Source organism: Rhinoraja longicauda, chromosome 11, assembly GCF_053455715.1.
Source record: "Rhinoraja longicauda isolate Sanriku21f chromosome 11, sRhiLon1.1, whole genome shotgun sequence".
NCBI classification, from domain to species: domain Eukaryota; kingdom Metazoa; phylum Chordata; class Chondrichthyes; order Rajiformes; family Arhynchobatidae; genus Rhinoraja; species Rhinoraja longicauda.
The window spans coordinates 22,938,984-22,961,464 of record NC_135963.1 but is presented as its reverse complement, the minus strand read 5'-3'; the positions used below and the strand labels follow the sequence as shown (position 1 = coordinate 22,961,464).

General features: G+C 38.9%; 1 protein-coding gene across 1 annotated transcript; it reads right to left on the bottom strand.

Moving 5' to 3' along the window:
• Positions 1–917: 917 nt before the first annotated feature.
• On the bottom strand, positions 918–22,098 carry mutyh (mutY DNA glycosylase). The gene is made up of 15 exons (XM_078408456.1): positions 22,009–22,098; positions 20,127–20,245; positions 19,960–19,999; positions 18,460–18,533; positions 18,319–18,360; positions 15,138–15,209; positions 14,588–14,701; positions 13,833–13,930; positions 11,694–11,838; positions 10,459–10,543; positions 9,679–9,870; positions 8,635–8,780; positions 5,043–5,210; positions 3,144–3,194; positions 918–2,242 (listed from the first exon to the last, which is right to left on the bottom strand). The coding sequence occupies exons 1-15, from the start codon at positions 22,052–22,054 to the stop codon at positions 2,105–2,107; spliced, it is 1,530 nt and encodes a 509-aa protein (XP_078264582.1). The 5' UTR covers positions 22,055–22,098; the 3' UTR covers positions 918–2,104.
• Positions 22,099–22,481: the final 383 nt, after the last annotated feature.

Genomic DNA, 22,481 nt, shown 5'->3' with positions numbered 1-22,481 from the left:
GAAGGGAGAAGTGCAGGAAAAGACACAATCAAGGAAATTGTACACTGCTGGAGAGAGGAGTCCTTATTGGGGAAAGTCATCAGAAGCACTGGTATGGAAAGTGCCACTACTACAACAGATATAACCCATGAAACAAGGGAACTAATTTGTGTAGGAAGGAACTGCGTTTGCTGGTTTACACTGAAGATAGACACAAAATGTTGGAATAACTCAGCTAGGCAGGCAACATTTCTGGATAGGAATGGTCGTTCAGAACTAATTTGCTTAGCCACATTTGGAGATTGGAGGCCACAAGTAGTTCTAGTTACCCCATCACAGGATGTGGAGGCTTTGGAGAGGGTGCAGAGGAGGTTTACCAGGATGCTGCCTGGATTAGAGGGTTCCAGCTACAAAGCAGTGATTGGATAAACTTGGATTGTTTTTTCTGGAATGTCAGAAATTTTAATCAACATGAAACTGAAATAGTAACAGGGAAAGAGGTGATTGGTCAAGAACGTCGACAGTACATAGGGTCAAATGGTCTTATGAACCTATACCTGCTGTTAATCCTTATGTTGTTGGCAGCATGCTCAGCACAAACATTATGGGCCAAAGGGACTGTTTCTGTGATTTACAGTTTAATGGTTCTATTCTCTATTATTTGATGAGTAGTTTGGAATATGAATAAGCACCAGAACCATTGAACCAGTACTAATAAAATAACAATTTTGGCTCCTCCTTTCTCAAAAGCACTTATTAATTTTGAAATTGAGAGATATTATTATATATAAATATAAACTCCACTTTTCTTCTTATTAGCTTCTGTGCATCCTGCCCAATAATTAATAGGCTTAAGATAGTAAACTTTAAAACATGTTTCAGTGCGTTTATTTGAAAAGTTCTGATCATTAAAAATATACAAAATGTTTATCATCAGGTAAAAAGACGCCTCACATTGAAGCAATGTTATTTATCTTCTCTTAGAAACAAGTGACTGCCATCTCTTGAGGGAAAACAATGACGAAACAGCAGATGGTGGGATTCAGAGCAACCAATAACAAATTGCAGTCTATATTTACACTCAAAGTTATAGAGGCCTTTTATACACAGAGCAAAAAACGTCATGATCAATATTAATATAAAAATTCTCAAAATGTTTCTTGAGACCTGTCCTAATAACACAGCACATAACAGGAGCTCCCATGCACACTAGACTTTTTGGAATTCACAGCAAGTAAAATGTATCAACCAGCCTCAGTGAAACTTCATCATCTGTTTGACAAAAATATACAAGCAAAGTAAGAAGTTGATTGAACCACCACTTTAAAGTCCATTGACAAATTTTGAATTCTACTTCTCTTTTCCTAAGTTACCCATCGTCCAACAGCTAACAGGGTAGAAGGGGCAAGGGCCTGGCCAGTTTCCCATGATGTGGTCAATGGCCAATCGCAAGTTGTGTCAGGAATTTATGGTAAGACTTCACTCTGTGATTAGTCTTCCCTTCCAACAAACGGAAAAGAGAGGATCTGGCCTTTATTTAGCAATTCTTACAAACAGTTCTTCTCGGATCAAGGGAGTTTGTAGAAAGGACTTTTTTTTTTGCTCAGACCATCTAGTGATTTTGAGCACTGAGTCTTGCAGGGGACCCAAGTGCGACTTCAAACAACCTTTATGTTCCGACAGATGGAAAATATCAGTACAAAAGACGACAGGGTCGATGTAAAATAGTGACTCGAGATAAATACAATAGTGCAGAAGCAAGTTATTAATTTGTCAGAAACATGACCCTTGAGTATACAAACTGTTAACTGTAGAAAAATATAGTACTGTTAAAAACCCTTTAGAAATTCTGCAAACAAGTAAAAAAACAATTTATACAATGGGTAGATTTTGAAAATGCGTATAAAACAAAGCCATTTGTTCTTCATACTTATGCAAATATTATTCAGATGGGCAAGAATTAGTTGCCGGAGTTAAATGTCTGTGAAAGTAGATGGACAAATCATGGACTTCAATGGAACCAATTATTTGGAGATGAAATAAATGCTTGGCCTTGTGCTGCATTCAATGGGAATCCTGGCTCTCCAGATGTCTGGAAGTGAAAGACGAAGCATTTTCTGGCTACCTACAGAGACTTGATTGCAGCAGGTTGGAAAAAACTGTTAATTGAGAGCTGTTGTCCCCGCACCTCGTTTGGTGCTCTGCGTTTTCTTCCCTTTTGCTTCCCCTCATGTTTTTCAGAGCCACGCTGTAGCTTATCACCCTGGAGAGGGATTAAAGTGCAAGTTGCACATTACTTTTAACTGGCATGGACATTCTCAATTAGCTGCTCGATGAAAACATATATGGCTATAATGCATGTGTAATTGTCCCAGAATGAATGAGACATCTGATTGATTAATTGAAAGATTCAACATGGAAGCAGGCCCTTCAGCCTACCAAGACCACACCGCCCATCGATAACCCATTCACACTAACAAGGGTCCCAATTCAAAATGTCAACTATCTATGTTCTCCAGAGATGCTGCCTGACCCACAGAGTTACTCCAACACTTTGTGTCCCTTTGTATAAACCAGCATCTGTAATTCCTTGTTTCTACCCATTCATCTTAGTTCTATGTTATCTCACTTTTGCATCCATTCCCTACACACCCGAGGCAATTCACAAACATCAATTAACCTACAAACTTGCATATCTTTGGGAAGTAGAAGGAAACCAAAGTATCCGTAGGAAACCCACGCGGTCACAGGGAGAACATGCAAATTCCACACAGAGAGCACCCGAGGTCAGAATTGAACCTGGGTCTCTGACGGTGAGGCAGTGTTCTCTACTACTTGCATCTACTACCACCTTATTTAATTACATAGAAATTTAGAGTCAAATCAATATTTATACAAAAGCTGAAGGCAAGATCATTTTCTTTCTCTCGGGATTAAGGCCAATTGTTCTATGTTTCACATCACCTACCCAAAGCCATCCAACGCAGTATAGTCCCGACAGTGTGCAGCCAGCATTCCTAAACTGCACTGTTCAGTTGGTCACATGAAAAGCTCAGTCAGAGTAAAACCTTTCAGAGCCATTGCATCTACTTTGAATAATGAATCGCGAAATTGTCAAAAGAGAAATGAGGAAGTGCCAAAATAAATTATAAGTGCTACTTTACCTTGGCCAACTGCTTCTCGTTCACACTTGAGTGTTTAAACAAACGAAATACCTGAAAGTATTTTGAAAAGAAATACAATGAATTCTAAGCCATATTGCAAAAATTTAAATCATTCATGATAAGTGAATAATTAATTATGTCCATGCTCTGACTTGTTACTCGAAACCCATAACAGTTCAAACAACTCATTGCTCATTGATTAAGGTTTTGAGTGCGTGAGTCGAGACATCATGTTACAGCTGTACAGGACATTGGTGAAGCCTCATTTGCAGCACTGTCCACATTTCTGGTTGCCCTTCCATAGAAAGGATGCCATTAAACTGGAAAGGGTGCAAAACAGATTTATGAAGTAGTTATGGGGTCTGGTGGATTTGATTTAAAGAGAGGCTGGTGCATAGAAGGCTGAAGGTTGACTCAATTGAGGTATTTAAAATCAGAGAAGGTGAATAGTTTCATTTCGTTTCGTTTAGAGATACAGTGCGTAAACAGGCCCTTCAGCCCACCGAATCCGCATCGACCAGCTATCCTAGCACATTAACACAAGCCTACATACACTAGGGACAATTTACACTTGTACCGAGTATACGAGTATACAAGCCAATTAATCTACAAACCTATATGACTTTGGAGTGTGGGAGGAAACCGAAGATCTCAGAGAAAAACCCACGCGGTCACGTGGAGAACATACAAACTCCGTACAGACAGCACCCATAGTCAGCATCGAACCCGGGTCTCTGGTGTTGCAACTCTACCGCTGCGCCACTGTGCCACAGTCGTTTCTCCATGGCGAGAGACTTTATAGCTAGAGGACATCGGTTTACAATGAGAAGGGACAGAATTAAAATCCAAGGGTCAACTTTTTCCACACAGAGGATCATGCATCTATGGAATGAGCTGCCAGAGGAAGTGGTACAGGCATGTACAATTACATTTAAAAACATTGAGGCAGGTGCATGGATAGAAGACATTGGTAGGGATATGGGCCAGGCACAGGCAAGTGGGACTAGCTCAGTTAGGCAACTTGATCAGCATGGATAAATTGGGGCAAAGGGGCCTATTTCCATGCTATTCAGCTCCATGCTCTCTCTATGCCAAAATACTGAATAAAAATTGTGTCTTATACCAGGCAGCAGAGGTAGCAATGGGCCTCTAGCCCGTACCCTCAGTTGGACAACCGTAACTGATTGATTTACAGAAGTACAACACTGATAGAGAGTACTGAAGTACAGATGAATCACAAGGAACATCATCTATTCCAAGTGAAGCTCTATAACAGTTGCACACACAATCATCGAAAGCTTATGGTTCAAAGTCGCAATCTGTAACAAAATTTAAAGTAATTCTAAGCACGAATTAAGAAAGACTGCTTATTCCAAATAGCTGGGCCTGTTCAGGTAGGAGGGGGGAGGGGTGTGTGTGTGTGTGTGTGTGTGTGTGTGTGTGTGTGTGTGTGTGTGTGTGTGTGTGTGTATATGTACACACACACACTGAACTTTTTATTTCTCATTTATTATATTGTTTGCACTGTACTATGTTTACACATTGTGTTGTGCTGCTGCATGTAAGAATTTCATTGTTCTATCTGGAACATATGAAAATAAAACGCTCTTGACAATCACCTTCTTGTAACTGCTGTATAATGCAGAAAGTTTCACTTTGTTGAATCTGTGCAGACTCTTTCAAAGAACAATATACTTAAAGATAGGTGTTAACTCAAGATGGTGTTAACATCTTCATGATGAAGACCAATGTCACGGAGTATAAAATGTCCTGCTCAGATGTGTCTACATCATTATGGGCCCTCAAACCATTAGCATGGAAACTAATGCTTTTCTCCTCTATGGACCCCAGTCCCTTTTGCTGCAATTTAGTGCTGCCACATTTATCCAGAGTTTTTACCTTCTTCATGGAAGTGGGCACAGCTGATTGATAGAATTCAGCCTCAGAAACCCAGCGAAAGCAAGGCTGGCCTCGGTCCTCCTGCATCACACTATCACCAGATGCGTCACTAAATGAATTACTGTACACCAAGTAGGTTTGATGAATATGTGAAAACATATGTACTACCTGTAAAAAAAGTGAATAACAAAGGGGAAAATCCTTCTTTAAAGAGATGAACATTGGCCGTTTCATATTAATAGAACAGAAAAATTACTTTGTGTAGAAAAGAACTACACATGCTGGTTTAAATCGAAGGTAGACACAAAATGCTGGAGTAATTCAGCGGGACAGGCAGCATCTCTGGAGAGAAGGAATGGGTGTCTTTTTTTGGGTAGAGGCCCTTCTTCAGACTCAAAATCACTTTGGTATTATATATATAAAGCAAATATAAAAATGAACTTAAAGTTTTTTTTTAACGTAATAAGTCTTTTAACAAAAAACATTTGAAATCTGATGTAATTTGATGGTTATTATCCAATTCTGGATTTCTGAACTTCCACTTTTTTTTTCTTTTTTAAAAAAAAATATTTTATTTAAGTTTTAACAGAACCCATACGTTATACATTTTACATTCCTTAGTAAACAATAGTCACTGACCTATAACTTCGATTATACACATATTGTTCTGTATTTTCTCCCCTCCCCCCTACCCCCCCACCCCCCAGTTCAAAAGAAGGAAAAAGAAAAAGCAGAAGAAAGAAAGAAAAAGAAAAACCTGGAGTCCCGAGGGAGTCACTTCCGAGTAATTTCTTTTTAAATTCTTGTTAGGTATCAAAGCAATCCTGAATTTAACTACTTCCTATTCTTAATCCTAGCTTTGCCATGAATGGGTTCCACACCTTCAAAAAGAAGTCATATCCATTTCTCAGATTATACGTTACTTTTTCTAATGGGATACAACTCCGCATTTCTGCATGCCATCTTTCAAATCTTATTTCATTTTGTTCTTTCCATGTGACCGCAACACATTTTTTTGCTACTGCTAATGATATTTTGAGAAATCTTTCCTGATGTTTATCCAAACTTAGCTTTGGTATTATTCCTTTTGTATCTCCTAGCAAAAACAACCTTGAATCCATTGGTATGATCTTATTCATCAATTGATCTAAAAACTTTTTTAGGTCTTGCCAAAAAGGAATTACCTTCTGACATGCCCATGTAGAGTGTATAAAAGTGCCCACGTCTTGGTTGCATCTAAAACACCTTTCAGATGAGTTTGGTTTAAATTTATTTAATTTTTCCGGGGTTAAATATAGTTGCTGCAAAATATTATACTGTACTAAGCTGTATCTCACATTAATAGTATTTTTCATACTATCTAAACACAGTCTTTCCCAACTTGGTTCATCAATAATAATATTAAGATCTGTTTCCCATCTTTGTCTTGCTTTATGAATTCCTATCTTTGGACTAGATATCTGTAGTAGTTTATACATTGATGATATAAATTTTTTCATTCCCTTGCCCTGAATCAAGGATTCGATTCCTTTAATCTGAAATAGAGACATTGAATTACCTAACTTTTCCCTTAAAAAAGATTGTAATTGATAATAGAAAAAAATACTATTCCCTGGAATTTGATATTTATTTCTCAATTGCGAAAATGTCAAAAAGATATTCCCTTCATAGCAGTCTCCTATATTTTTAATACCCTTCTGTTCCCAGAGTTGTAGTATTTGATTATTCCAAGCAAACGGCAATAATCCATTTTTTACTAATGGAGTTTTAGCTGTTAAGAAAAATCTTTTATCCTTAACTTTAACTGTTTTCAACAATGTATTAATTAAATGTTTTAGCAAAGGTGACTCTTTATCCTTAACTAATAGCTTCGCTTCCCATTTATATATAAATTCTTCTGGACAAGATTCTTTTATTTTATCCATTTCAATTTTAACCCATGCTGTTTTTCCACCCTCTTGATAAAAGGATGAAATAAAACTCATTTGTGCTGCCAGATAGTAATTTTTAAAATTTGGTAATTGCAATCCACCTAATTCAAATTTCCATGTTAATTTTTCCAGAGACACTCTTGGCATTTTACCTTTCCAAAGAAAATTCCTCACAGTTTTGTTCAATTCTTGAAAAAATTTATTTGGCAAAGGTATAGGCAGTGTTGAAAATAAATACTGTATCCTCGGAAAAATATTCATCTTAATACAATTCACTCTCCCTATCAATGTAATTGGAAGATTCATCCATTTCTTCAGGTCCTCATCTATTCTTTTTATTAGTGGTTTATAATTTAATTTATACAAATTATTAACTTATTATCTACATTAACTCCTAAAAACTTAATGCCTTCTTTTTGCCATTTAAACTGACTTTCTCTTTTACATTGATCATAATTGCCTTCAACAAGAGGCATTATTTCAGTTTTATCTTTATTAATTTTATATCCTGATACTTTCCCATATTCTTCCAGTCTGAAATATAATTTTCTTAAGGATTCCAATGGTCTAGTAAGACAAATTAAGACATCATCAGCAAATAAAGTAATTTTGTGATCTTCCTGATTAACTTTAAATCCTTTAATATCTAAATCTGTTCTTATTAGCTCTGCCAGAGGTTCAATGGCCAATACAAATAAAGCCGGTGACAAGGGACATCCCTGTCTACTAGATCTTTCCAAATTAAATGATTGAAAAGATTGGCCATTTGTCACCACTTTGGCTTTAGGTTGTTTATAAAGAGCTTTTACCCAGTTAATAAAACCATTTCCTAATCGGTACTTCTCTAATACTTTAAATAACTATTTTATAATCTGCATTCAACAATGATATTGGTCTATAAGAAGATGCATTTAACGGGTCTTTCCCTTTTTTTTTTAATTACAGTTATAATTGGCAATGAGAAGGAGTCTGGTAATGTAGAAGTTTTTTCCGCTTGATGTATCACTTCCATAAATAGTGGTAACAACAAATCTTTAAATTTTTTATAGAACTCAGGCGGAAAACCATCTTCCCCTGGAGATTTATTACTTGGTAAAGAATATAATACTTCCTCCACCTCTCTCAAAGTAAAGGAGGCATTTAGTCCCATCTGCTCCTCATTAGAGATTGTTGGTAATTGTATCTTGGATAAAAAATTATTTATCTTAATTTCATCCTTTTCAGATTCAGAATGGTACAGATTAGTGTAGAATTGCTTAAATACCTCATTGATTTCTCTAGGTTCATAAGTAATAATGTTCTGATCTGTTCTAATTGAATTTATTGTTCTTGATATTTGTTCTTCTTTCAGTTGCCATGCCAATACCTTGTGCGCTCTTTCTCCTAATTCATAATATCTTTGGTTAGTTCGTAATATTAGTTTTTCTGTTCTGTGAGTATGTAAAGTATTGTATTGAAATTTTTTATTTGCAAGTTGTGTTTTTTTTGTATCTGAAGAAGTTTTCTGTAAGTCTTTTTCTAATACGGTGATTTCTTTTTCTAATCTTTCAGATTCCTTCCTATAGTCTTTCTTTATCTTAGACGAGTAGCTTATAATTTGGCCTCTCAAATAAGCCTTCATTGCAAACTTCCACTTTGAGCCAAAGGCATGTCCAACTCACCTCCCCAATATTCTGCAAATGTGTATCAGTAACTAGATTTCCCATTAATTCTGTGAGCCGATCAAAAATTTTGCATTTCTGCTTCTTTTCCTTCACCTCAGTCTCCAATAGAACGCTGGGGAACTCCCACATCCCAGCCAAGAGTCCTGAAAAGCGGAAAGATACGAGACAGTGAGCGAATGGTCTCGAGTAACCAGTTTCTGCAAAATGTCAAAAAACAAAGATTGGATGCAGTTACTATTGCAATTACAGATCATCTCCAGGTTGTGGAGAGCCCATACATATGATCAAGCAACTGGGACAACTGGCAGGATAGATTTGCTGGCTGTCGCAGGCATAGTCTTCCTTGTGGAAACTTGGATCATGGCAATATCTAAATGGTTGAGTTAAACACCCTGGTAGTTACTCTTGGTTGAACATTGTTCTGATTAAATACATTTCTGGATGGCTGCATTTCCAGCTTGCAAACCTTTCCGGGTATGAATGGTTCTCAGGAACAGAAACTTGTCATAACTGGGGGAGGAGCAGCACCTAACACTTCCTCCCTGGTAACATTTCAATTACTTGTTGAAAATGACCCATTGACTAGTACAGAAACCATTAATATTGCAGTTTTCTAATAAATTTAATTTTCATAGTTCTGCAAAGCTTTATCTGTAGATATATTCTCCCCTCAGATAAACAGTCACTTAAATTTAACTAGTTACTTTGCAAAATCTGTGCTTTTTTATTTCACAGCTCTGACAGACTCTCATGAATATTTTCTCACAACCAGATGGGAATTAACTCCAGAAACAAGGAGCATAAGTAGTTTCTGCCTTTCATACCATTGTTAGAATGCTCAGGGGAGGTGGAAAGTATTAGTGTCTCGGAGTTATTCCCAGTCAGTAGCTCCCATCTGAACTGAGTTATGGAGGCAAGTACCAGTATGAGGTCACAAACATATAGAGCATTTAGGGTAACTGACTGGTTGATTGACTAATTTCTCTCCTCTCCTTTCCCAGTCGCCATCCCACCAAATTTTTTTCAGCTGGCAGTAGATACCAGAGTTGGGTCTCTGAACCAAGAAATATTCTTCTGTATCGTCATTATCCCTCCTCCGAGCCACCACACAAGTCAGCGTGTGCTCTATCCGTGGTGGTTTCTTTGTGGGTTTCCTTGGAAAATTCATTACTCCGAGATCACTAACCCAAAGCTCCTTCTCAGGCAAACATAAGGGGCAGTTTCCTGCACCACCTGCAACATTAGACAGAAATACAAATCTTACTTTATCTGATAAGCACAAAAGGACTGCTTTGCAGCTCAAACTTACAGCACAATGGATCAAGATCACTACAATGTCAGGGCTTGGATCGAGTAACAGCAAGCTGTTTCGGAGAGTGTTTAATCTGAACACTCTGGGCTGGATTCCTGCCATCATTACTCCCAGAGTTTTAAAGACTGTGTGCCGATGTTATTGTCCCCACAGAATAATGTGGTGGGATCAGAGAGGATATTTTTTTCTTTTGCAATTCTCCAAATGGTGTGTTTTCAATCTGAGTGTGAACACAAAAATTACCCCACAGGATTTTCTTCTAAGCAAGTAAGCGATAAAAATATTTGAAATGGAAATCAAAGTGCAAATTCTTCCAGTCATTCTCAGCGACCTCCTAGTGTTTGGCTGAGAAAAAGATTTCAAACTAAATAAATTTTTTAAAACAAATCAAACATTTCTAATGACAACATTTGCAGTGATTCTAAAATGTATGAAATCCTTCCACTCCACCCCTCCATTGTATCACCAGTGCTCAATAAATCACACACAATATCCATGATAATTCTCACCACACTCTTCAATGTCTGGCGTGGAGATCTGTGAAGCGGTATTACCCAGCAGTCTCTTTGAAACCATTTCCCGTTCTTTTATAACCTGAAAAAGACACATACACAAATGACAAAAAGGTTCAGTGCACCCCAAACTTCCCATTACTTAGCAATTTACACAGATTTAGGACATCCCACACCTTATTTTACAGCTAATTAAGCACTTTTGAAGTGCAGTTACCATTGTAATGTAGAAAATCATTATTCCACTCAATTATAACTACACTTCAGAAATACAGGGAATTACCTTCCAGCCTCTACTTCCCTCATTGTACAATTTAAAAAACAAAAGATTTCTTCCAACATTTCAAGCGACTTAGGGTTTCAACATTTCATTTTAACATGGATCACTCAACTCAGCAAACCCCCAAAAAGGGTCAAAGTCAACCAATGCTTGGGAATGGACAACTTCTTTGTCCAGGAGTAATTTTAACTCTGAGGTGCTGTTTTACAGAGTTTTACATTTATGTCCCTCAACTGAAATAATTCTGAATCTCACTCTCAGCAGTTCATTTACACTGAGAAACTAGGAACACACAGTTCAGCCACTTAGATAATTGTGTCATTTGCAATTTTTAATCCACAGAAGTGAGTCTTGGATGAATGCAAGGTAAGTTGTATCATGAATAGGAAACTAGGGTTGCTGTGAGATTTGGTAAGTTTTGGAAGTTGTTCCCAGGAAATAAGAGCTAGGGAAAAAAATTTAGTTTGCAGTGGAAGGAAACATTTCTGAATGTGGGGTTATTAGGAACAGGTTGGCCCAGACGGAAATATCTGGTAGCAATCTGGTAGAGCAGTTGCTCATTTTTGGGATAAAGCAACAATGTGGGATGGGGAGGGTTGAGACAATGGTTGAAGGGTGAATTTAGCAAATGGCAGCACCAACATGTGAATTATGCAGGGAGATTCCTCAGGTGTGGAAATTCTAATAAGATGTGGTGGGATGCCATTGACAAAAAATGCAATGAAAGTATTTTCCTGAGGAATAAAGCTGTAGAATTCACCCGGGGGGGGGGGGGGGGGGTGTATACTTGTTGGAAAATGAAATCTTTGCTTTAACTGAACTCTTGGAGAGTCCTGGGTCACTCACAGATGCTTACGTGCCTACAAATGACAAAGACAATCAGCTGGTAGTTAAGAAGCAGCACATTCATGGCTATCTTTTGCACATACTTTTGTACATACTCCAAACCTACCTGTTGGTAAGCTCTACAGTGGGTCTGAACAGGACACTCTGCACAAAGGGGAGCTTTGGGAGTACAAATTGTAGCTCCCAGTTCCATTATAGCCTGATTAAAGTCTCCTGGTCTGACCAAATCCACCAAGGTATTGGCCAACATCCTAAATTGTAACAACATGAAGATCAGGTTACAAGTATGCATATTTTGTGCCTCTCTGCTGTGATACAATCTTTTACATAGTGGCTAACTTTTCAAATCCAGTTACTGCAAGTTAGTTGTTTTACCAAAATGCTAAAAACCTTGTTTTGAGTTTTAGATTAATGAGAGGCAAAGCATGGAAACAGGCCCTGTGGTCCATTGAGTCCACGCCAATCATCTAGTGCTATGCTATCCCACTTTTGTATCCACTCTCGACACATTATGGGCAATTTACCGGGCCAAGTAATCTACAAACCCGCAAGTTCTTTGGGATGCGTGAGGAAACTGGAGCACCCAAAGGTAACCCATGCGGTTATAGGAGAACTCAAAAGACAGCACCCGAGGTCAGGTGTCGAACCCGGGTCTCTGGTACTGTGACCACATGGGTTTCCTCCAGGAACTCAGATTTCCTCACACATCCCAAAGAAATGAAGATTTGCAGATTAATTGTATATTGTCTCCAGTGTGTATGAAGTGGTTGTGAAAGTGGGATAACATAGTACTAGTGTGAAGGGGTTAACAATGATCAACATGGACTGGGTGGGACAAAGAGATTGGGACTAATAACAGTTATAACTGCTACCCGGCTGCATTACCGGAGCTTAGGCAATCATAGACAAGTATGGGATGGGAACTTGACTTTCACCCAAGAGCAGGTACAACATTTTAGGGCAAGGTAATTTAATTTTTTTCTAAAAAATATGTATATTTTGGAAAAGACCTTGTGAACATTGTGCACTGCAAAAAGCAGGTTTAAAATTTCTTCATTTGGACAGGTACTTGATAGGCAAGGAGTAGAGGGATTAGTATTGATAGGCATCACGGCAGACACAGATGAGTGGGGTTGAATGGCCCATTTCTGTGATGTACAACTCTGTGACTCTTTACCTTTTTTAGTTAGACATTGAGTTTTTCTCTATTTATTGTGAACTAAACAAGTGCTATGCAGCACTAATAGCCACTCATATTCTCTGCAAGCACTCATGAAATTGGGTAAAAGCACTTTGAAACCAGTGGGTGATGGTGCTATGGAATCTTGCACTATGCGCAGAGCTGTGCAAATCCTGTTGCAAGCTGAACGAAGAAATTGCAACAGCCCCATCATTGCCACACTGATCGCTGGGTTGGGAAGTGTGTCAGACATTGCATTACTCTCCTCATGGCAGCCAGAGAATAGTGAGGGAATACACTAGGTAAGAGGAGGCACAGGGATCTCCCGTGTGTCCAAGCCCTATTCCAGGCAATGGTCGACCCTCATTGAGACTCATGCTGCCGGAAGATCTGCCCCACCACAAGAAGCAGGTCAATCAAGAGAGTCAGTGAATGCAGCATGCAGTTTAGCAGTAAATTCTACAAAAAGACTGCAAACTGTGAAATCGATTCAACTGTAGATACAAGGAACTGCAAATGCTGGCTTACAAAAAGAAAAGTCCTGGAGTAATTCAGCAGATCAGCCAGCATCTTTAGAGGACAAAGACACGTGATATTTCGGGTTGCGACCCTTCCTCAGACTCAAAAAGGTTCCCGACCCATAATGTCATCATCTATAGATTCAATTATCCTGTTCTGAAAGGTGTAGACTAGCATGTGCTCGGCATCAATCTCCCTTTGGTTATTATCTCAATGTGCAATATGCTTCTAGATTTTGGTGAGTGATCAACAATAGTTAAGGTTATTAAGGTTATAGTTCATGTCCCAAAAGCTCTATTTTATCGAAGGAATGAGGGAAACATGAGCTGTGCTAAGATGGCTCATCTTACAAGTGCCCAGGCCAGTTTCCTGATGGATATAATTTCACCCCAAATGATCTCTAGTGATCCAACACAGTTAAAATCACTGAGGATGTGTGATTTTTGCATAAATAAACCCAAACAAATCGATCCTGAATGTAGTGTGTTTGGTCTATGCTTCTGATCAATAATTGGACTACATTAACAAGAAACATGCAATTCTCACCAAAGGGCTTCAGTCACTATTGGACTAGTACAGTTTGCTCCAATCGCTTTTGTACGACATAGAACCCGTGTTACATTCCCATCTACCACACCAATCACCTACAAGGGGCAAAGAATAAGCCAAATCTTCACTCTTGCATTTAAAAAAAGAGTTGTGGTTCAATCTATTAAAAAAAAACATCATGATTTGAAATATCATTGAATTTTCTATTTTCTAAAATACAACTTTCAAATATGAAGTTTCTCATCTATTCTCATGTACTTTTGTGCTTATATTTCTTCTGTTACTTCTGATATTCTTAAATGTTTGCTCATCTATCTAGGACTTAATGTATCATTTGGAATAACGGCCTTATCTTGGAGAAAATATACCTCTGAGATATTGCAAACAACCATCTATGTAAAAAAAAAATTCTCAACCTAAAAAGATACCCTCTCATTTCTCTTTTCATTCCTCCACCTTTCCTTATTTTATCCCCAACTTTAATTCTGAGGCCTTTAGGGGAAAAACTACAGCCAAAACAGTAATGGTTTCCTGTACGGTGAGACTCAACATACCTTAATATAATGCTTTCCTTATTCTATAATTGAAAATTGAATGGAATATTTCTGATGAGTACAAGAGAGAATATTGTCCCACCTGAGGATTCTATACAAGCAAAATATGGGAAATTGAATACTAAAACAGGTGTATATATGTTATAATAAACATGGGAGCCAGGTAACACATTTAGCCAGAAGAGTCAGTTTTCTTACCTCTCCAAATGCAATTGAGGCAATAGCAGCAGCTGTGTATCTCCCAACTCCAGGTAGCAGCTTTTGCAGCTCTTCTGCACTCCTTGGCATTTCACCTTTGAACTCAGATGAAATCTATGAGAGAGCAAAGGCACCAAATGACTCAATTCCTCTGCACGAGATCAGCAAAGTAAAACACTTTTCCTCTTGGCCTTGAGTACTCAGAATTGCTACTCGAGTACTCAGAATGTCAAAGAACAGGATGGATAACATTCAGACAATTCCACAATAACTTCTGTAAAAATGGCCCACTGATTAGTACACAGAATGGACCAGATGGACTTAATTCCCCCCCCCCTTACATGCCTTGCCTCAACACAATGCTTTTACAGCTATACAACTGTGATCTGAAACGCACAGCACAGATAAATATTAATACACTTCCTGTATGAGAACTCTGTTTCGTTTACCACTACAGGATGCCTTTTCTTAAAAAATATATTCCTCCAAAGTGCAACACAGCAATAGTGTAAGTCAGACACAAAATGCTGGAGTAACTGTATAAGGCTACCTTCTGAGCTCCTTCGTGCAGTCTTTTTCCCCTGGAGTAATATCCAAGACCGGACCACATTTGATTAACTTCCTACAATACAACATTAAGAAGACAATTTACTACAATGCAGCATGAAATACCAATGTAAATATATTGAGAGATCAATTTGAATATCACTGATGCAATCTCCAGCCCACTGCAGTAGAACTGCAACCAAATGAACACATTATTTCTGTAAAGCTGGAAAATGATTTAGCGATGGGTTAAGTTCCAAGTTTTAAAAAAATAATGAAACCCGGATTCTTTTACAAGAATTTTTCTCCAGTCATGGTCCAATTCATAGTGTGAAAATTGAAGCCGAGAAATTGGTTAATTACATTTTATTGTACTAAACACTGTATTGTGTGTGAAATGAGCAGTGCTTATTAAGTTTCCCTCTTAACCTTTCAAATCCATATACCTGTCCAAATGTCTTTTGAAAGTCATAAACTGTATTTGCTTCTATAGCTTCCTCTGGTAGCTCGTTCCAAATAAGCATTACCCTCCGAATGAATAAGCTGTCCCTGCTCTTTTAGATGTTCCTTTAAAAAATTTCCCCTCTCACCTTAAGTCTATGTCCTCTAGTTTTAGAATCCTCTACCCTGATAGAAAAATGTGAGTGTTCACTTTATCCATGCCCCTCATGATTTTGTATACTTCAATAAGGCGACCTCAATCCATAGAAAATGTCGGAGCATATCTAGCCTCTACCTATAACTTAAGCCCACAGATCCTGGTAACAATCTTTGTTAATCTCTTCTACACTCTTCCCTTTTGGCAGATGATGTTATGGGGGGGTGTCATGAGTAATACTACATGTGCTGTCTGTAAATGCCTGCTCTTTGTGGAAGCCTGGAGCGCATACAAATGCTCTTGAGCTTGGGGGTTTTGAGTAACCAGCTGTGAGTGGAAACAGAACTCATTGGCAGTACCCTGGAATGACCCTGCGTTAAGAAACCAGGTGACCCTGACCTTGCCCCCATGGAACAAAAGTCCAGGCACATGTGCAAGTTTTGTTTGAGATTTCAGTGAGGACCAAAAATGCAAATTAGTTGATGTCCCTTAAAATAAGTAAGATGAGGAGTCAATTAACTGGCCATGACACCAACGATTCAGAAATGGTTGCAAATGAGCTTTGTTCTGCACCAAGCCTATTTTCAGATGAAATGCGTTTCTCTCCCTTCCTTCCTCCCCATTCCTCAATGCCACACAGATAGGCCAAGATAGAGTGGATGTGGAGAGGATTTTTCCAGTAGTGGGAGAATCTAGGACCAGAGGCCAGAGTCTCAGATTAAAAGAACGTACCTTTAGAATGGAGATGAGGAGGAATTAATTTAGCCTTAGGGTGGCAAATCTGCGGAATTCATTGCCACAGACAGCTGTGGAGGCCAAGACATTGGGTATTTTTAAGGGGGAGATTGATGGGTTTTTGATTCGTAAGGGCATCAAAGATTACGGAGGGAAGGCAGGAGAATGGGATTGAGAGGGAAAAATAGATCCTCCATGATTGAATGGCAGAGCAATCAATAGTCCGGATGGCCAAATCCTGCTCCTATATCTTATGGTCTAACAAACTTCCAACGAGTAATTTTAAACAAGTTCAAATGGTTTCAGAGCTGCATGGAGGCACACAAAGAAAGACCCAGTTAACTTAATAGGGTTGATTGTCCAGATGCACACAGCAGTTGGCAAATGGCTACCAAGGATACCCATATACTAGCACTAATTAAAAATTACCTGTTAAAGAAGCATGCAAATTGAATCAGTCACCACAGGTGGCTAGTAGCTTACTTTGGTGTACTTTAAACCAAAGTCTGCTAATGGCCACCTGCAGCTCACTGTTCATTATTCATGCAAGGGAAAAAAATCTGTGAACAGCCATGTATGAATAAACATTTATCATGAAGGCATCTGATGTGACAGATATTAATGATCCGAAGTGAATCGGTGGCATACTAAAAGATCCCTTACCTAAATCCAGACAACAAATGGGTCCATTGTCCAGCCTGAGCAAGCTACCACAACTTACTTTATATAGGTTTAATATTATAGGAAATACGATCCCCTGGAAATGGCTTTCATGTGGAGAACATAAGCAGAAGTAAACAAGGAAACGTATATAACTGGAGTAATAATACAATGCTATTCATTGTGTGAAGCACTTCAAACTATTTCAGACAGATCTCATAAAATGGTGTGAAACACTCAATTCCTTCATTCCTTTTGGAACAGGCTTATTAAATGACATGCACTATAAAAGGCATACTCCGTGCTAAGCACATGGCACCTTTTTTTAGTCAAGGACCACCACAGAAAAGCACAGACTGCATGGGATGAGGGAGGGGAGCGGGTGGAGGGAGCAAAGGTATTTCAATCGGCTGGAGATTGCCACTTTGGGCAGCTGAGGGAAGTGCTATGGGTGGGGCAGAATGAAGACAATCATGCAGCATGGGTTATTGACGTACTGGAGATTAGCATCTGAGCTGATTGCAGCTCAATGCTATCATGCATGGTGGAGATGGAGGCAAGGATGAACCCAGCGAATAATGAGGATTATCTTTGTTAGACAAAATGTGTGGGAAGGAACTGCAGATGCTGGTTTAAACTGAAGATAGACATATAAAGCTGGAGTAACTCAGCAGGACAGGCAGCATCTCTGGAGAGAAGGAATGGGTGACGTTTCTGGTTGAAACGCTGGCTACGGGAGCCAAGATCATCCCGCCAACAGTAGGCTCAAGGCCCCCGACCACGGGAGAACAAAGAAGGGAAGAGATTGAACTTTTTTTTCACCTTCCATCACAGTGAGGAATGTGGACGAGTCACTGTGGTGGATGTTTTTGTTAAAATGTATTTTGTGCATTTTGTTGCTTTTTATTGGTATGATGACTGTATAGGAAATCAAATTCCTTGTATGTTGCAAAACCTACTTGGCTAATAAAATATGATTATGATTATGAAAAGTTCTAATGCATTCATTGCCCTGAAGTGCCAGACAAACAACAGCCAAACCACAGTAGTCACACTCACTAAATTAACAAAGCGTTTCCAAAAAGTTGAATCATGACTTATATTCATCAATTACTTACATGAAAAAAAAACCACAACTGATTTTCAGCTTTCATGGAAATTAGTACCAAGTGTAGACAAACATGCCTTTTACCTCAAGGGTGGCTTTGGCCAAGTCCTGCAGGTTTGACCATCTCTGGAAGTAAAAAAAAAAATGACAGAATATTAAACCTCGTACTGTCTGCAGTAACTAAATGACGTTCAGAATGAGACCATTGGGAATATTATTTTTTACCAGCATCCATTTGTTATAGTAGTCGATCACCGTGGCAACTTGAGTTTGCTGCAACATAATCTCAGATACCCAAACTGTGAAGAAGAATAAAGTGAAGAGCTACATGAAATTATTTTTACCAAAAGGAAAAAAAAGTCTGCTGTGTAATGAAAGAACATGGTTCATCCAACTTGCCTTCTATTTCCCAGAAACACCAGTAACATTGACTAAAAACTGCAATAAATCTATTGGAACCCTGGGATGACAAGAGGAAAACTCTATTGGCATCTGTGATTTCAGATAATCTCAGCGCTGTTATTAAAAGAGGTGCTGACAGTAGGCCAGTTACTTTTCAATGGTGAGAAATATCAAAATGTCAGTAATTAAGCAATTCTAACACATTGTCTGGCAGCCAGAACAGTTCTGGAAGTGCCTTGGAGTAGAGGCCAAGAAAGGGTGACATAAGAAAGAAGAGCAACGGTGAATATGCAGAGCAACCTACAGGATAAAAGCGTCGATATTTTTGGTGAAAGGTGGGTGGGAGTGGGAAATCAAGAAAGGTGGTAAGAATTAATAGGAATAGGAATATTTTATTGTCATATGTGACTAGGCACATTGAAATTCTTTGCTTGCATACACAATGTATACAAATAGCAGCCACCTATGGCACTGACAAGGTTACAAAGCACGCCGGCTCCCCCTTTTGTTCTCCAACACCCCCCCCCCCTTTGTTCTCCAACACCCCCCCCCCCCAACAGTTTCCCCCATGCTGGGTCCCCATTGTACTTTGTTCCCCCCCCCCATTGTCCATTGTTATTTTAATTGGTCAATTAGTTGTTAAAGCAGCAATATCCAACTGAATGTCTGAAACCATTGGGTGGCATGGTGGCGCAGAGATAAAGTTGCTGCCTTACAGCACCAGGGACAAGGTTCGATCCTGGCTACGGGTGCTGTCTGTACGGAGTCTGTTCGTTCTCCCCGAGACCTGCTTTGGTTTTATCTGTGAGCTCCGGTTTCCTTTCACACGCCAAAGCCGTACAGGTTTGTGGGCTAATTGGCTTGGTATAATTGTAAGTTGTCTCTAGTGTGTGGGAATCGCTGGTCGGCATGGACTCAGTAGGCAGAAGGGCATGTAACCATGCTGTATCTCCAAACTAAACTAAACTTTACAAAGTAAAGACACAAAACTATAAAGACAACTGTGTGCGAAGCTACAAACAAACAAACTAATTACCTCACCATCTGACAGAGGAGTTTGTCGATACAAAATGACATTATCTTGCATCAGTATAGGAAGAGCTTGGAATTGGCTTCATGGTGATGACTTGATCAGGGCACACGGAGTGAGAGCAAAAATTGGATAAGCCACACTCTATTGACTCTGTCAAAGAAAACATTCCCAAAGCCCCAGGAACAGGTCACCAGTCTGCCTTCTTGACCAGGGAAACGTAATTTGAAAACAAGGATCAAATGCAATGGGAAGGAATAAAAAATGTTAAACAAAATTACAGTTCACAATACCTGCATAAGCTCTTTTGTTCAAATTGGACTCCGACACAGCCTGGAAAAAAAATAGTTCATAAATCAAATTAAACACACACAGAATTATAAATCTTTATTATCTTCAAACAATTCAGAGCAGGAAGGGCTGGACGGAGTTCAATGAAATTTACATTTTCAGATCATACCATTCTCCTCCAGGGTAACTCCCTTTTGCTTTTATCATACCAGGACAGTAAGCTTGCCCGAAATGAGTAGATTTCACCAGGATCCTTAAAAGTATGATATATACTTTCCTTTGGTAGCTCTGCAAAAACAAGAAAAGTCAACAAAGCTAAATTAGAAAAAAATGCAAATTGCAGCCCACGAAGGCTTGCTTTACATCCGGAGGAAAAATATAACACAATCTGGGGATATTGGGAGTGATGTACATGGTCAAACAGAGTGATAATTATAACTCCATCTAAACATTGAATTCCATCCCGCTCCCCTTCCCCATTGAGGAGAAATATATTTAGAAAAAAACAGAGATCATTGATGGCCAGTGTAAAATGACAAGTGTCAAACAAGGACACCTTGATAGGTTTGTCAAACAATTTTAGTTTTTATTTCTTTAACAAGCTGTTAATTTTTGTATCTAATAAACATGGGCCATTTGGCAACAGTATTTCACATAACTGTCCATCCAAGGCAGACATTATGTACCTCCAAACTATGTTTTATTATTCAATGCAGTCAAAATCGAAGCAATGTGCCCATTTCTTGGCAACATACTTCGTAAAGGCAAGGCAAAGCAAGTCAAGTCTATCATCATATACACAAGTACGATGTGACACAGATACAAGTATAGGTACAAGCTTCAGACAAAGTACAGAAGAGATTTACCGAGCCTTGCGGCACTCCACTCTCCACTGCCTGCTATCCAAATGCGCCGTTATTACCTCTTTAATAATTGACTCCAGCATCTTCCCCACCACCGATGTCAGGCTAACTGGTCTATAATTCCCCGTTTTCTCTCTCGCTCCTTTCTTGGATAACATTAGCTACCCTCCAATCCACAGCAACTGATCCTGAATCAAAAGAACATTGGAAAATGATCATCTAGAAGTCCACGATTTCTAGAGCCACCTCCTTGAGTACCCTGGGATGCAGACCATCAGGCCCTGGGGATTTATTAGCCTACCCAATACTCTTTCTCGCTTAATGCAAATTTCTTTTAGTTCCTCTGTCTCCCTAGATCCTCTGTCCTCTAGTACATCTGGGAGATTGTTCATGTCTTCCTTAGTGAAGACAGATCCAAAGTACCTGTTCAACTCTTCTGCCATTTCCTTGTTACCCATAATAATTTCACTCGTTTCTGCCATCAAGGGACCCACATTTGTCTTTACTAATCTTTTTCTCTTAACATACCTAAGGAAGCTTTTACCATCCTTCTTTATATTCTTGGCCAGCTTACCCTCGTACTTCATCTTTTCAGCCCGTATTGCCCTTTTTGTTACCTTCTGTTGTTCCCCAATCCTCTGGCTTCCCACTACTCTTTGCTATGTTATAAATTTTTTCTTTTAGTTTTATTCCATCCCTAACTTCCCTTGTCAGCCACGGTTGCCTCTTACTCTCCTTAGAATTTTTCTTCTTCTTTGGAATAAAATAATCCTGTATCTTCTGTATTCTGCCCAGAAATTCCTGCCATTGGTGTTCCACCATCACTCCTGCTAGGATCCTTTTCCAGTCGACCTTGGCCAGCTCCTCATGCCTTCATAGTCTCCTTTGTTCAACTGCAACACTGACACCTGATTTAACCTTCTCCCTCTCAAATTGCAGATTAAAACTAATCATATTATGGTCACTACCTCCAAGCGGTTCCTTTACCTTGAGTTTACCTTGAGATTCAACTATAGAGTTGATAAGGGAGATGGATGGATATCTGAAAGGGGAAAATTGCAGACCTATAGGGTGAGAGCAAGATAATGAGACCAGATGGATTTTTTTTTTTTTTTTTTTTTTAAACAAGTGTACAGACCTCATGGACCTAATGGCCTTGTTCTGCGTCTTAATCATTCTTTTACCTACCTTCTTTGATTTGATTGAAACATGGTTTCTTCTTTTGAGGAGACATTATCGTGTTTTCCTTTCTCTTTAGTGATGTTTTCCTGCTTTTCACTGAGGGTTTCATCATGTTCATAATATCCTATATAGATATATCATTAATAAGTAACACATAGATAAAGGAAACAAAAAGCATGAAGGATAAATCTTTGTTCCTTATTTCCTGTAAATGTTACTTGGATGGAAGGGCATATCAAAACTACAATGCATTTGCAGAAATATATCTTTGCAAGTAACAAAACATATCCAATAATTCCAAAGTCAGCCCCCAAATTAATTATGTGATAATGAACGTGGGGAACATTATGTATTAGGGCTGCTCAGAGGATTACCCTCATGTATGTCATGAAGGTAGGGGGTTCTCCAGACATTTGAATACAAAATCGTAACTAACACGGCACAGTGGCACAACAGTAGAGTTGCAACCTTACAGTGCC